This window comes from Salvelinus namaycush, chromosome 23, assembly GCF_016432855.1.
Source record: "Salvelinus namaycush isolate Seneca chromosome 23, SaNama_1.0, whole genome shotgun sequence".
In the NCBI taxonomy this organism is placed as follows: Eukaryota; Metazoa; Chordata; class Actinopteri; order Salmoniformes; family Salmonidae; genus Salvelinus; species Salvelinus namaycush.
This window is the reverse complement of record NC_052329.1, coordinates 42762229-42779390: the sequence shown is the minus strand read 5'-3', so window position 1 is coordinate 42779390 and position 17162 is coordinate 42762229. Positions and strand designations below refer to the sequence as shown.

The 17162-nt window shown below is 40.6% G+C and overlaps 1 protein-coding gene across 6 annotated transcripts; it reads right to left on the bottom strand.

Annotated features, from left to right (window-relative positions):
• Positions 1–419: 419 nt before the first annotated feature.
• clrn1 (clarin 1) lies at positions 420–16882 on the bottom strand. Of its 6 annotated transcripts, none has more exons than XM_038961663.1 (5): positions 16363–16472; positions 10684–10819; positions 10142–10181; positions 3617–3796; positions 420–1615 (listed from the first exon to the last, which is right to left on the bottom strand). In XM_038961663.1, the coding sequence occupies exons 2-5, from the start codon at positions 10789–10791 to the stop codon at positions 1350–1352; spliced, it is 594 nt and encodes a 197-aa protein (XP_038817591.1). In that variant the 5' UTR covers positions 10792–10819; positions 16363–16472; the 3' UTR covers positions 420–1349. The 6 variants fall into 6 exon arrangements, with proteins under 6 accessions (XP_038817591.1, XP_038817588.1, XP_038817589.1 ...); XM_038961660.1 differs by lacking the exon at positions 16363–16472 and adding an exon at positions 10944–12050; XM_038961661.1 differs by lacking the exon at positions 16363–16472 and adding an exon at positions 10974–12050.
• Positions 16883–17162: the final 280 nt, after the last annotated feature.

Below are 17162 nucleotides of genomic sequence, written 5' to 3'. Positions count from 1 at the left end.
AGTTTTTATAGGCACCTGTTGCATATTCATGACCACGTAGCCACAGCCCCCATAGAAGACAACTTTGAATGGTGTTTAAATCTTATTTGGACACTATTGCACTGTTTGGCACTGATGGGAGTGGCTTCTCTTTGAATGCGCTCATGTATGTCAATGATGTCGAATGTGCTTCAATGCAACATTTTTGTGCTGTATTGTATTACGCACAGAAAACAACCCTTTGCTTTCACTGCAGCTGTTGTCGTACACATTTACTGTCCTATTTGTTAAATTCCATGTTCAGTTTTAACTTAAGATTTGGTCTGTCTACTGATTTGTAATTTTCTGAAACTCAACTGATTTAGAATAATCCGGAACCTTATAGTGCTGATAAAATGTACTCACACATTTGATTAGTGTTTAAATATTTAGTGCCTTAGAAAGATGCTAAATAGTTTAATACAATGAATTGATCAGTCAATCAAAAATAGCTATAATTCAAGGAACATTTACACAGATACTGTAGGTGGACATGAATACAATTGTTCTTCCTACGACAGAGAATACATATACCTCGGACTTACACCAATAACAGCATATAAATCTACAACAAATCTAAATAGCTCTACACATTTCATAAAATAAATGTTGTATTAGAAATGATCATCATTAAAATCATAAAAATTGGCACATCACATGATTCTGAATACATCATACGATCAAACAATGAAGCAACATCTAAATCTGAGTAAGTAAAAACCAATATGAAGCACAAGGGATAAAGAAACTGCTCTGTTTACTTTATACAGCTGTGGTCTTTCAATACATTTCGGGGTCAAAATTGAAAGGCTACGATATAGTCAATCCATAATACACATGGTACCTATTCTGGTCAATCAATCGTGACACACTGTTGGAACGGTCCACCTTCATTGATAAAGCTTTGGACTGCCAAGGGAGGGACTGCCAATGCACGTAAAAACATGATAGAGTGGAACCAACCAAGTCTCTGCTTTTCAACAGCCGAGTGAAATCCTGGCCTTTAATTGGCCCACCACCTAACGAAATACAACCAATTAACAATGGAAAGAAAAACAAGACCCACTCACTCAAAGTTTCAAAACAGCTTCCCTAACAGAGATGGCCAGGGACACGTCTCCAGTTGTCGTCTGGAGGACTGACAGCTTGTCACTGGAAGGGGAAAAGAAGCGGTTTAGGAGGGTCACATTTGCTTAGACCTTTCAACAGCACATGGGCACATAAAAGCTATGGCCCCAAGTCTCCCATTGAGACACGCTAATAGCCGAGGCTCAGTGTCACTATAGTGGGGGGGCCCGGCAAGCGGCCACACAAACAAACAAAAGCCCTGGTCAGTACATGAGATCTGATGCCCCGGTGTTCACGTCCGACTCTTTGGCCTCCTGGAAGGGGAACTGGATGCCAGCCACACGGATCAGCAGGATGTTAAGGCCATGGATGAGAAAGGTAAGGAAGATGAGCCAGAAGGAGTGGTCAAATTGCTCTGTGTGCGTCTTGTACACAAACGTGCCCTCATTGAAGTTGGCGATGTGGTCGGACAGCCGGTGGAGCTTCACCTCGGAGGCAAACAGAATCATCACCAGGCAGCTGCAGAAGCCTATTCAGACAGATGGGCAGACCCACAGACAGGCACGCACACACACATACACACAACAATATTACACTATTACAGTTGACAACACTGGGAGTTAAAATAAGAAGTAAAAGGCAGCCAAATGATCAGTTACTGTAAACACGTTCATGTAAGGCAGAATACTACTTCCCGCCCACGACACATTAAAATGAAATGTGTGAACGCTACAGTAGTTGCAATCCCAAACAGGTTACCAAAACAATTAACCTTTGGTTATTCACTGCTGCGAGAGATTAATTATCATGTGACATGTTTTACATCATCGTAAATATAGGTTCACTGATCAGATGAATCCAAACTTGCATTCTAGTGTATAAACATTTACATTTTAGTCATTTAGCAGACGCTCTTATCCAGAGCGACTTACAGTAGAGTGCATACATTTTTTATTACATTTTACATACTGAGACAAGGATATCCCTACCGGCCAAACCCTCCCTAACCCGGACGACGCTATGCCAATTGTGCGTCACCCCACGGACCTCCCGGTTGCGGCCGGCTGCGACAGAGCCTGGGCGCGAACCCAGCCCAGCCTGGGCGCGAACCCAGAGACTCTGGTGGCACAGCTAGCACTGCGATGCAGTGCCCTAGACCACTGCGCCACCCAGGAGAATGTTTGTTTAGTTTTGCCCCTGAAACCTGGTAAGCGGTTTTGATTTAATAGGTAGGGTCTCAGTTCTAGATAACTGAGAAATAACTCCTTTAACTCTGGTGCTGTGTTTCTTAATTGGTGCCATTATTTGGATGGGAGGTCAAGTAGCCCACTGTCCTGATTAAATGGTAGGTTACCGGATACTGGTTTTAAAGCTGAAAAAGGCAATAGGAAAGTGGACCATTTTCTCAACGACGTACAGCCAACCACTCATGGCTTGACTGTTGCGTTTGAGCGTCTCTGATATGCATTTCTAACTAATGCTGATGGACAACTTTGTTGGACCCCGATCATGTTCTCTATAGCAGTGGTTCTCAACCTTTTTTGGTTACTTTACCACAAAGTACATTTTGCTCTGTACAGAGTACCCCTTTCATGTGTATTTTACCAGTAAGTGTATGATCTCATGATTCTTCTCAAGTACCCCCAAGGGGTACGGCTGTCCCGCGTAGCTCATTTGGAAGAGCATGGCGCTTGCAATGCCAGGGTTGTGAGTTTAATTCCCACGGTGGACCAGTAGGAAAATGTATGCACTCAATACTATAAGTGGCTCTGGATAAGAGTGTCTGCTAAATGACTAAAATGTCAAAATGTACTAGTACCCCTGGTTGAGAACCACTGCTCTATTGCCCCGTTCATATCTGGGGCTAACATGCATCCTGATCTTGTCCACATTCTGATTGGGCCCACAATTTTCAGAAATGAGTCTACACACTGTGTCCACATCGTGACCAGAATTCCTGATCCCTTCCTGTATGCAAATTATTTCACAGCTTTTCTTCGAAAATAATATTTATTTATTTAATGACACAATGGTGCCACCTGTCAATGATTTGAGGGCGGGAGAATGATTATTTAAATTATTTCAATGTCCAGATCCGGCTACACATATGCGTGCCTGACTACATCCGGAGGTGGTCAGGAAGATCAGATCACAATGCATCTTTTAATTGTCTACACCTGTCTGAAAATGTGGGCACAATCAGAATGTGGACAAGATCGGAACAAAGAACACATGTTAGAACCAATAAACGTGGCTCCTGTGTAGCCTACTGCGAGCTATTTATATCTGAAGATGGAATGCACGTGTGTAAGAGAGCTGTTTGCCTACATCTACCTGTGATGTGAGTGGTGTGCTAGATGTTGTGCTTATGTCGCAGAGTATGGGGTCTTGTGCTTAGCCAATATTCACAGTAGGCAGCTGGTTCAAAGCCTAGAAGGGGATTCCACATGAAGGATAGGACAGCACTCTAGAAAGAAAAGGTTAAGATGTTTAAAAAAATATATGAAATGATGACTTTTTTTGTGCTTACAGCAGACGAAGTTCCAGAGGTAGAGTCCCAGGGGTCCGTGCAGAGTCTCATAGGGACTACCAAAGGCATTGTACATAAAGAAGCCTGTGGCCACAGATGAGAAGCAGATGAGCACTACGCAGAAGAAGATCACAGTGACGTGAAGACTGGCTGGGATGACTTCCACCAAGTTCGGAAAAACTACAAGGAGAGGGACAATATAGAGAGGTGTGGGAATGTTCTATAATTATTATACAGTAAATAGTATTTTTTCCCCCCACAACTTTCACATGATGAAACACATCATGTGAATTTGTATTCTGTATTCTATTTGTTTAACGTGCAAGGCAGATGGAACAAACAGTCAGAGAACAAATCGTTTTTTGTTCATCTAAAAAGGCCTCACCATGATTAGTAAGCCTGCCGGTCAAGCGAAAAGATAATGTGTGTGTGTGTGTGCCAAATCTCATTAGTGAAAAATTGCTGATGATGCATTGCTGATGATTCACTCCATTGTGCTTGTGTAGGATTTTTTCTGCATTTACTGCTATTTAGTGCTACTTGCTGAGTTATAAGAGATGCCCTCTTATGAATGGCCAATTAACCTAGTTGAAGGCAGTTGGGTTTCCCCTGTAAGGCTAGCCTTCATAATTTTGATAACAGGTTTCTCTTTCCTCCATTTACATTTCTCCTGCTTTGTTTGATTTGAGTTTGTTGTTAACACTCAATAACAATGGTCTTCTGACATTTCAACATTTGTCAACTTCATATTCATCGTATGTGAAACCGGGGGATTTCTATGAAGACCAGATGAAAATAAAAAATTTCTGTATGTCGTAATTTAAGCTTACCAGTAGTTTTTACATCCCGTTTACATCATCTGTCGTAACCTTTTATCATGTGATTTTAACCAACTATGGGTTGGCAAAGGTTAGTAAAGTAATGTCAAAAATGTTTCTGGATAATGCGCCATTTTCACATGCATTGATATTGGGGTAGTGCTGTAGATGAATATGAAGTTTAAAAAAATATTCCTTTAGGTATTTCTACCCCCTGCGAGGGTAGGCTATGTGCACATTTACACGTGGCCATGTCTCCATGACCCACATTTGTGTACAGGCTTACTGTATGTGTAGCCTAGTCTAGTCTCAGACGTGAATGTTCAATACATTTTTACAGCAGCGTTATGCATCTCTGCAGCCTGTAAAACCATTATCATAAAACAGGTTGTTTGAATCCAGGATTCTGATTGGTTGATAGCAGGGAGTTATAGCACCACCGTCCTATATTCTCCTGGTAATGCCTGGTAACAGTTCCATTAGATAGTCCCATGCCACTAGGCTAACATTTGTGACCAGATCTAGTATTTTTCTCCTACTTGTCTCTAGTGGGATAACAAGCTTATCAAATGTCAAAGAAGCATTACTTTCCCATGTTTCACCCAACGGTAGTGTATGATATAGCATTTTGAAGTCTGTACTTTTATAAATGTTTGGTTTGCAACAGTTGGGGTTTGTCTAAACCTTGCCATCTGCCTCTCCGACCTGTGGAACAATGTTTCCGTTTTTTTGCGATTTACACTGTGCCATGCATATAAATGTGAAGAGACAGACAGCTTCTCTGAGCCAGGTGAATTCATTTATCAGGATCATTATAAATTGATATATCGAAAGAAATGTCAATAGAAACAAAGGTAAAACAAACGAAAGTGCACATAGTTTGCTGTCATTTCAGTTGCTTGATGTGATTGTGCATTGTGTGTTAGCTTTAGTTGGTTAGCTAGCAAAGGAGATGTAGCTCGCCTGCATAGCTACATGCCAATAGGTCATTATTTAGAAAATGTCACAGTAAAGTGCAGAGCGTCCGATTAGCCTGCTGCTGTGGGGAAAAGAGACCCCCATTTAAGGGATTGTTAAACTGTTAAAGAAAAACTGCACCCAAAAACTATCTTTTAGTATTCGTTTCATTAGTCCATTGTTGACATAGTCCCAAAATGTTTTGCTTGTCAGCAATCAAGTTTAACACCGCCGTGGTATATTGGCCATATACCACAAACCCCCGAGGTGCCTTATTGCTAAGATACTGAACAAAAATTAACACAACATTCATCAATTTCAAAACTTTACTGAGTTACAGTTCATATAAGGAAATCAGTCAATTAAAAAAAAAATGAATTAGGCCCTAATCTATGAATTTTACGATCGGGAATACAGATGCATCTATTGGTCACAAATACCTTTAAAAAAGTTTGGGGCATGGATCAGAAAAACAGTTAGTATCTGGTGTGACCACCATTTGGAGTGCAACACATCTTCTCATAAAGTTGATCTCGCTGTTGATTGTGGACTGTTGAATGTTGTCCCTCTTCAATGGTTGTGCAAAATTGCTGGATATTGGCGGGAACATGCTGTCGTACACGTCGATCCAGAGCATCCCAAACAGGCTCAATGGGTGACATGTCTGGTGAGTATGCAGGTCATAGAAGAACAGACATTTTCAGCTTCCAGGAATTGTCTACAGATCCTTGCGACATGGGGCCGTGCATTATCATGCTGAAACATGAGATGATGACGCCGGATGAATGGCACGACAATGGGCCTCAGGATCTCGTCACAGTATCTCTGTGCATTCAAATTGCATTCGATAAAATGCAAATGTTTTCATTGTCCGTAGTTTATGCCTGCCCATACCATAATCCCACCACCACGGGGCACTCTGTTCATAACGTTGACATCAGCAAACCGCTCGCCCACATAACGTCATATACAGTCTGCGGTTGTGAGGCTGGTTGGACGTACTGTCAAATTCTCTAAAATGACATTGGAGGTGGCTTATGAGTTCTGGTGGACATTCCTGCAGTCAGCATGCCAATTGCATGCTCTCCCTCAAAACTTGAGACATCTGTGGCGTTGTGTTATGGATTATCTTGGCAAATGAGAACAGCTCACTAACTGGGTTGAAAAACAAATTTGTGCACGGAAAATTTCTGGGACCTTTTATTTCAGCTCATGAAACATGGGACCAACACTTTACATGTTGCGCTTATATTTTATTCAGTGTATAAACTGGTTACCAAGGTAATTAGAGCAATACAAATAAATGTTTTGTACAGTCTGATATACCACGGCGGTCAGCCAATCAGCATTCATGGCTCGAACCACACAGTTTATAATGAGTCTTCTGGGGCAACAAGTAATGACAGAAGAGAAGCTGCATGTATCTAATTATAGACAAGTTGACAAACAAATAGCCTACCAAAATGTCGGAAATAAACGGAAATATATCTAAACTAGGCTTTAAAACAATCCTGAACCCCTAGTCAAAAAATCTGTTTCGCCATCTCTGCCTCGTACCCAGAGTTGCATTTTTAAATTAAGACATATATTAACATTGCTTCTCGTGCAATGTGTTCATCATTATGTGACTTAACAGTTTATTGCAACTTATGCAATGCGGTTGCAATATGTGTGATTAAAATTGGTGCTGCGACTTTGATTAGCTAGAGTTCATTGATTTGATGTCAATATTACCAGAGATTTTATAAACATTTTTTTTTATACAGTTATTCAATAGGGGCGGTTTGTGAGGCTCTGACTTCACTCACTTGGGGGCGGTGACTACTCACTTGTTTTAGAAACAATTTCCTCTTATAGTTTCTAAGATCACATCCTTCTCTTAACAAAAACACTAATCATTTTTCATACACAACATAGAGAATGGAGACTTCGTACCTGTGGTGTATATACACTTTTCAATTTACAGTATTTCCTTTTACATTTTTAATGCATCACAAAATAACAACCGAAATGACATCAATTTCTTTAGATCGTCTGAACATTCCCCACGTTCTGTTAGAAATATTGTTCCAGTATTCACTTTAGAACATGTAAGAGTTTCAGCGGGAAAACGTATGTGAATTTGGAGAGGGAGATGGCTGAAAGTTCCAATCCATGATTTACAACTGTCAACCCCCCACCAGCTCCCCTCTCTGCGGGGGAGAGGGAGTCTGGCCGAAGTCAAATGATATTTAATCAAACAAAACTTATTGTGAACTCTACAAACAATGTTTCCACTCCGAGAATGAGAACGGTAAAAGTAAATGTAGACCTAATTAATACATGCATTAACCTAAATTAATGCCACCAAATTTACTACTGGTGACATACTGTATGTAATAGGGAATTGATACAAAAATAAATCTAAGGACAAACAATTAACACAATATGCCAATATCTTCACCACACACCCCTCCCCTTCTTCTCGCAACATTTCAAATTACTGAAGACACATTATCGTCACACGTGTTTCAGATGCATTGCTTTTTCACTGACAGCCGCAAATTGCGGGCTTCCCAACTAGTCATATAGGCCAACATGCTTGTGATTTGAAACAATCCACAGCTTTGAAAGAAACTAAATGGTCCTCTGTCTTGCTTGTCTTGTATTACTTTACTCATTTCTATATAGACAGGAGTAATTATAACATTTTGGCAAATGTATTTAAATTTTACTTTAGGCTTCAGTGACTACTTAATCTTGTCCTATGCTTAGGTTACTACCCAGTGTGCAAACTCTGGTTGAAAATGTATTTTTATGACGTCTTATTCTGGTCGCAAACTGGTTGAAAAAGGACGTTTTTTAAACATATTTTTACTGACCAGAATATGACATTTTTCTGACCACCATTACACCAGTTGGTCATAACTGTGACTTCTATCTGACCAGCTGGTCATTATTCTGACCACTATATTATGTGCTATATTATGTAGCCTACTGGTCATAGTTAAGACCTCATCATAACATGGTACTAGTTAAATAATTTTGTAGGCTGTGATTGTAAATAAGAATTTGTTCTTAACTGACTTGCCCAGTTAAATAAAAACAAAAAATGACTACCTGACTACAGTTTATTACCTACACTCTTAGAAAAAAGGGTCTCAAAAGGGGTCTTCGGCAGTCCCCAAAGGAAAAGCCTTTTTGGTTCAACGTATAACCATTTTGGTTTCCATGTAGAATCTTCTGTGGAACGGGTCCTACATAGAACCCAAAAGAGCTCTACCTGAAACAAAAACGGTTCTACTTGAAACCAAAAAGGGTTCTTCAAAGGGTTCTCCTATGGAAACTGCCGAATAACCCTTTTAGGTTCAGATAGCGCCCTTCGGGGGAAAAAGTGCTGTAAAAAGTATTGCAGATAGTTGGATATTGAAAACATTGCTCGTTACATTTCTGATTGTTTCCATAGTCACCGATTAAAGTTAATCTAACATATTCTTACATTTAAAATAGATCAAGAAATGTAAAAAATGAATCTACGTTAATTTTTCATACATCTAAATACAGTAATTGTTTCATAATTCAACCACAGACGTTACATGCATAGAAAGAATGGGACACAGACTATACAAAGGCCCATTGTTTTATTTGATTAATAATTAATTAGAGTGGTGTGATGGGGTAGATCCTCATCAAGTACCGCTGAGCACAGAAAGAGATCTGGAGCGTAGTGACCCTCTTGAAGAGTCGTTTGATGGGTCAGATCTGCAGTGAAGAGAATCAGCGCATTACCAATTTGAGATTTTAAAAGCAAACTAGAAAAGGACATTAATTGAAGAATATTTGTGGACTCAGTTAGCTAAAATTATTTCCATGGTACTAGTTGAATAATTTTGTGGCAGTTACAGCCTAGAGATGTCTGCAAAAAAGAGAAACTTGCTGATGTACAAACTTTGCGTTGTCCTCCACCACAGCGGTCAGGGGCATATTTTAGGACTTTCGAGAGGGCTCACAACACATCAACCTCCTGAATTTTCTGGCTTTTCATGACACTTACTATAAGCATTAAAATACAAGAAAATAAATTAACGATTGGCATAATTTTATTTTTTAAATAACCTTTATTTAACTAGGCAAGTCAGTTAAAAACAAATTCTTATTTACAATGACGGCCTAGGAACAGTGGGTTAACTGCCTTGTTCAGGGGCAGAACGACAGATTCTTACCTTGTCAGCTCGGGGATTCAATCTAGTAACCTTTCGGTTACTGGCCCAATGCTCTAACCACTAGGCTACCTGCCGCCATATAATGTGGGCCTGCAGGACACGACAGAACAGTAATGCAAAGTAAAATATCTTAAACAGTCAGAATCTACTAAAAGTGGTAGCAAAGGCATGTTTGCTCTTCTGTCCCTTCATATCGGTCATCAATTTGCTTAATCCTAATACACGTTGTAATATTCAAACAACTATTTATAAACACACTGCTCCATAATCCTGAGGACGTTGTCCCGGACAGAATTTCCCCCAATTGAGGACAGCTTGCAGTCTTTAAAAAAGAACGCTAAATGCAACAATTTAAGTATGAGTAAAGAGGCAATATTATCTTGTTCAAAAGTTGTGTCTGTCTTATCACTCCTGCAACAAACATTGTTAGAAATGGGTGTAATCCGCAAATCGCTTCCTCTTCTCTGCAACTGCACACGTGTGTGAGTTTGAGTGAGTGACAGGGAGAATGAGCAAGAGAGAAATGGAAGAAACTGTACATGACTCACCAACTTTACATGACTCTGAATCAGGACAAGGGTTTCGCACCTGAAAAAAAAAGGCCAGTTAAAATAGGATTTTATTTGCTTTACCAACTTATATTAGAAGCGGTTCTATTTCAATTGGATCTAATTGCACTACACTCTTAGAAATTTTTTTCTCCAAAAGGGTTCTCCGGCTGTCCCCATGTAGAATAGAAGCCTCTGTGGAAAAGGTTCTACATGGAACCTAAAAGAGTTCTACCTGGAACTAAAGGGTTCTATCTGGAACCAGAAAGGGTTTTCATATGGGGACAGACGATTCACCTTTTTAGGTTCTAGATATCTTTTTTTCTAAGAGTGTAAGATCAGGCAATAATGGGCAGCTGAATAGCATGTCCCTTGGGGTATCCAGTCTCAGTGAGACCTGATGCAATGAAAAAAAGATAATGACCATCAGCATAGCTAGTACAAACCTAGATCTTACAAAGCTGGTTAGTAGGAATCAATACACACTGAATGTAAGAGTATCAAACCGAAAAAGAAAAAAAAACATTTTGCACACAACTTACTGTCATGGATTTATGGAAGAGGGGTTCTGCTGTCTCCTTTCCCTGGGATGCGGCAGAATAGATCACTGGGAACTGAGTGTGGTGGCCAAGCACTCCTGTAGAGGCCATGCATCAGGTCATTGACATGTTTCAGGAACTGTAAAGACAGATGAATCATGATTAACCATTACCTAAAGTCTCCACAAAGTTAGACTTAGACTAGCAAGTACATTTAATATGTTGCCCCTCAGCAATCTGGCAGTTAGGCTCTCTCTCTTCACCTGTCTGCCTATGTTTTGCTGGCCATTTACATTTCTTACTCAGCAGAATGGATTACTTCTAAACTCATTCCCTTTGATCCTTCCTCCATCCAAGCTAGAAGATTCCTGCAAAAAAATGAGAATCAAGAATTGAAAAAGGAAGTGGAGAGGTGTAACTTTAGAATGAGTGTTGAGGGGGAGCAGGAATAGGCAAAATGTATTGTATTCTCCAATAGAAAATACAAGGAACTCCGATGAATCAAGAAAATCTTCACATTCATTTTGGGGGTACACGTTTCAAGAATTAGGATAGTTTACTGTCTCACACACACGCACGCACACAATGTTTCCTATATGTACCAATCTTTTCTGTAAGTTATTGTGATTATAATCATCGTCATATCTCTCACAGAACACCGAGCACACACACATAGCTAGCAGGACAATGTTGACATGACAATGTTTTCAAGTTATTGTGATCATCATCTCACACACATTTACTATCATTAACTAAACCGATATCAAAATGTTGACTAGCTAGAACCAACACCTACAAAAGGTAAACATTTTAACTTACCATGTCCATGGAGGATTAGCCAGCGAGCTAATGTCAAATAGCTAGCAAATTTTGTTAAATAGCTAGCAAACTCCCCAACAAACTTCCGCTTTACTTACAAAAGTACAACAAGAATGCAGGAGAACAGGGACTACCATTTAGCAGTCAAATATACAATTTTAAAACATGGTGTAAATTTACAGAAACTGTCTATGTTTTCCAGCTGTGTCTGTTCCAACTGCCATATGGAATTTTGACCAACGCGCTGGAGCAGGCTGTCTGCACGCAGAGATCGATTGCTGCTCATGAAGCACAGATTCCAATCGAAGTTTTAGCTGGAAAGGATATGAATGTAGCCAATGATATTAAATACAATTACCGGACACATTATGTTAATTGCTTGAAAGCTTTAAGGAAAAATATAACATTCATATTTTCAGGGTGAAATTCAGGTGCAATAATTCAACTAATTATTGATGGAAATAAATGCAACTCAGCAAAAAAAGAAATGTCCCTTTTTCAGGACCCTGTCTTTCAAAGATAATTCGTAAAAAAATAAATAACTTCACAGATCTTCATTGAAAGGGTTTAAACACTGTTTCCCATGCTTGTTCAATGAACCATAAACAATTAATGAACATGCACCTGTGGAACGGTTGTTATGACACTAACAGCTTACAGACGGTAGGCAATTAAGGTCACAGTTACGAAAACTTAGGACACTAAAAGAGGCCTTTCTACTGACTCTGAAAAACACTAAAAGAAAGATGCCCAGGGTCCCTGCTCATCTGCGTGAACGTGCCTTAGGCATGCTGCAAGGAGGCATGAGGACTGCAGATGTGTCCAGGGCAAGAAATTGCAATGTCCGTACTGCGGGACGCCTAAGACAGCGCTACAGGGAGACAGGACTGACAAATGATCGTCCTCGCAGTGGCAGACCACGTGTAACAACACCTGCACAGGATCGGTACATCCGAACATCACACCTGTGGGACAGGTACAGGATGTCAAGAACAACTGCCAGAGTTACACCAGGAACGCACAATCCCTCCATCAGTGCTCAGACTGTCCGCAATAGGCTGAGAGAGACTGGACTGAGGGCTGGTATGCCTGTTGTAAGGCAGGTCCTCACCAGACATCACTGGCAACAACGTCGCCTATGGGCACAAACCCACCGTCGCTGGACCAGACAGGACTGGCAAAAAGTGGTCTTCACTGGCGAGTCACGGTTTTGTCTCACCAGGGGTGATGGTCGGATTCAAGTTTATCATCGAAGGAATGAGTGTTACACCGAGGCCTGTACTCTGGAGCGGGATCGATTTGGAGGTGGAGGGTCCGTCATGGTCTGGGGCGTTGTGTCACAGCATAATCGGACTGAGCTTGTTGTCATTGCAGGGAATCTCAACGCTGTGCATTACAGGGAAGACATCCTCCTCCCTCATGTTGTACCCTTCCTCCAGGCTCATCCTGACATGACCCTCCAGCATGACAATGCCACCAGCCATACTGCTCGTTCTGTGTGTGATTTCCTGCAAGACAGGAATGTCAGTGTTCTGCCATGGCCAGCGAAGAGCCCGGATCTCAATCCCATTGAGCACGTCTGGGACCTGTTGGATCGGAGGGTGAGGGCTAGGGCCATTCCCCCCAGAAATGTCCGGGAACTCGCAAGTGCCTTGGTGGAAGAGTGGGGTAACATCTCACAGCAAGAACTGGCAAATTTGGTGCAGTCCATGAGGTGGAGATGCACTGCAGTACTTAATGCAGCTGGTGGCCACAACAGATACTGACTGTTACTTTTGATTTTGACCCCCCCTTGGTTCAGGGACACATTATTCCATTTATGTTAGTCACATGTCTGTGGAACTTGTTCAGTTTATGTCTCAGTTATTGAATCTTGTTATGTTCATACAAATATTTACACTTGTTAAGTTTGCTGAAAATAAATGCAGTTGAAAGTGAGAGGACTTTTTTGCTGAGTTTTGTAGGATAGTGGTGGTTGCATCACTGCCTGGTATGGCAACTGCTCGGCATCTGACCGCAAGGCACTACAGAGGGTAGTGCGTATGGCCCAATAAATCACTGGGGCCAAGCTTCCTGCCATCCAGGACCTCTATACCAGGCGGTGTCAGAGGAAGGCCCTAAAAATTGTCAAAGACTCCAGCCACCCTAGTCATAGCCTGTTCTCTCTGCTAACGCACGGCAAGCAGTACCGGAATGCCAAATCTAGGTCCAAGAGGCTTCTAAACAGCTTCTACCCCCAAGCCATAAGACTCCTGAACAGCTAATCAAATGGCTACCCAGACTATTTGCATTTCCCCCCCCCCTCTCTCTTTTACACTGCTGCTACTCTCTGTTTATTAACCATGCATTGTCACTTTAATAACTCTACCTACATGTACAATATACCTCAATTACTTCAACTAACTGGTGCCCCCGCACATTGATCCCCTGCATATAGCCTCACTATTGTTATTTTACTGCTGCTCTTTAATTATGTGTTACTTTATTTTTTACTTAGCAGGTATTTTTCTTAAAACGGCATTGTTAAAGGCTTGTAAGTAAGGTCTTTAAGGTCTACCACCTGTTGTATTCGCCACATGTGACAAATACAATTTGATTTGAAATAAGAGACTATGGTGGAAAATTGCAAGATGATGTTATAATACTTTTATTGCATCCAATGGCTCTTTTATGCAACAGAATACGGGGTTGTTAGAACGCTAATCTGTGTGTGTAACACTGACAGGAGATTTATGCTCTCTTTTGGGTGATAAAACCTAAAGAGACCGGATTCCAGAGCATGAGTTAATGTTTCTGTTCTATATGGTACCAGGGAGAGATGACCCCAGGGCCAGACCCTGGTCTGTACAATGAAAGATAACTGTTGACACAGCAGATACTGTCTTCCATACAAATCTTAACCTTGTGACCCATTCTAAATATCTGTTGTTCGTCATGTAGGTTGAAAGGGGTGTATCTTGGCTATAAAAAGACCTTTGTACTTTTTGTCTCGGGCTCTCAACGAATCATCTGAGCGTGAATCGTCGACCAGCCATCATTATCGTAGAGTACTCAATCGATTGACTTTATGTGCGTGTTGTATTGACTTGCTCCCTTATAAGTGATTAAAGGTTTAGTTTAAGTATAACTCTGACTTGTGTGATACGTTTGTCTCTCCTCAATTGATAGTACAGAAACGAACCACCATAAGAAATAGGTGGCCTACATGTTATTTGTTCAATTCTGAAACCAAATTTAGTTAGTCATAATAGAACATCAAAACAGCATTTCAGTGGAACAGAAGAAAATGTGCAGCACAATAAAACAGTGCAATTAGTTAACACAAGCAAACGATTACCATCAGAAGCCACACAGCAAGCCAACAGATATTCTTCATTTAAAAAACATTATTTAATTGTACTGCAGTTTCACTGCATTTTAACAGCAGTGCATTTTTTTGTACGGGTATCCTGTGTTATTGTGCATGCTTATCTTACATGCTGGTAGCCTAGAACAAATGTTATGGAAGTGAATGTCCACTTTTCAATTGGGTGGACTGCAACTATGAAAAACATAGCCGGTAGTAAAAGCAAAAGCATTTATAACATCGGAGATTCTCTAAATTACGGACCATCTCTGATAACTATAGGATTCATACATTTGAGCTTTTAATGACCTAGCAAATTCGATGACTTGGAGGTGAAATATCACATTTCTTTGTTTAAAAAAAATAGGCATTTCATCACTTGACGAATTAAAACCTCAAAATGGCCCTATTCCTGAAAAAGTCAATCGGACCGGATAAACTGAAGTAGACTCAGCCGAGTACCTTTAGCCGGAGCCCAGAGTAATATGATTCTGCCAGACTCGGGAAGAGCTCGGCACGCATGAAGCCCCCTGAGACCGAGTCCCCTGGTACTCAAATGGAATGGGTCTGAGTCAAGTGTGTTGACTGCACAGGAGGCTATTGAGAGTAGAAGGGCTCATAATAATGCCCAGAACAGAGCAAATGGAATGGCATCAAACACCTGGAAACCATGTGCTTGATACCATTCCACTAATTCTGCTCCAGTCATTAACAGGAGCCCATTCCCCCCAATTAAGGTGCCACTAACCTCCTGTGGTTGACTGGATACAGTATGCCACGAGATCCTAACCCGCTTTGGTGCATTCTGCCAGCTGTTTGCCAAATGTGCTAAACTGAATCATGAAATCCCTGCTGAAAAAGAACATTACTCAAATTGTTATATAATTGTAATGGTTCTTATGGTCTTATATACAATGTGTGCATGGCCCACAAAGACTATGCACATGTTAATATAGATTGGTTTCTATTAATTGAGTAGCATTTAGATATGTTTTTTGGTTGAACTCCACACCAGTTATCAACCAAAATAAGACGTATTTTGCATTATGTCAAAAAGACATCATATAGAAGACGTATTAATCTGGTCATATAATGTCCAGAACGGATTTCAACCAGTAAAATACGTCTTTATCACGTCGTATGCCCACTGGGTAATCACATTATGTATTGTATTTTATTGTTAGCCTGCAAATACTTTATTATAAAAAGTAGTTTTTTCCCCCAACACCCAATAATTAGGCTATATATTGTGCCAATGCTACCAAGATAATTTATGCTGAACATTCCATTTAATTTAGTAAAATAGATCCTTACGTCACAGGGAAAGGACTTCAAACAAGGGTGTAGGCTATCTATAGTCATTTGAATTATTAATGTAGTGGTTGACTGCTCGTCTCATTGTTATTCAAATTTCATAATAGATGCGCAAATGAGAATGCCGTTTCAACCCAGCAGTAATATTTAAATACACCGGTTTTCACAAACCTTTCATGCAATTCACAGGGTCTTCTACTCACATGAAAATCTGAAGGGTCTTCCACCAAGTCCACATTGCTTAACTCTCTGTCCGTGAAAGAGACCATAGTTAACCCTACCGACAAATTTATCCAGCTCTTGTCCTGTGGCATTTACAAGTTGCGCCCCGGTTGTACACAGAACAGTCCCCTGGACCCAAAACTGCGTCCCCATCGCGGCCGCAATAATGAGGACGCATCCGAAACTCAACACTCCGGCAACAGAGAATATAATTTTCTTTTGACAACTTGGCATGGTGAGTCTGAAGTGTGGAAAAATAATTAGTCTGACCAGTCCATGGTGTTCAATTCATCTCCAGTTGGTAGCCAACTCCCAAATAATTCAAAACCAAGTTGCTAATTATCTGTGTTAGGCTATTATGACAAGTGTCATTGAAATAGCTAAATGTGTATACTGTAGTGATGCTGTTCTAAAATGGCCGTTGCATATTAAATTACATTGATCGTATTTCCCCCTTGCTCATTATCTCCAAGTAACCAAGGTTCTACATTTGGGAGAGTGCTTCTCGCTATCTTCGAGAAGTTTCTAGCACAATGACTTCTCAAATCCCGCCCACACATTTTTTTCTCGGCATTTTTCCATAACGTCAGAGGGAATGAAGAATATATATATCGACTTAATCTGTAGATGTAGGAGCCCTGTTTGTACAATATTGGTTTTACTGGGGGAGGTCGGGTAATGTAATTATGTCCACGAGCACAGAAGACCACATGTGTCATTTTAATCCAGTCCGATTCTGCCATGTCAGTAGTTGTTACACGTTTACAACAATTCAACCCAG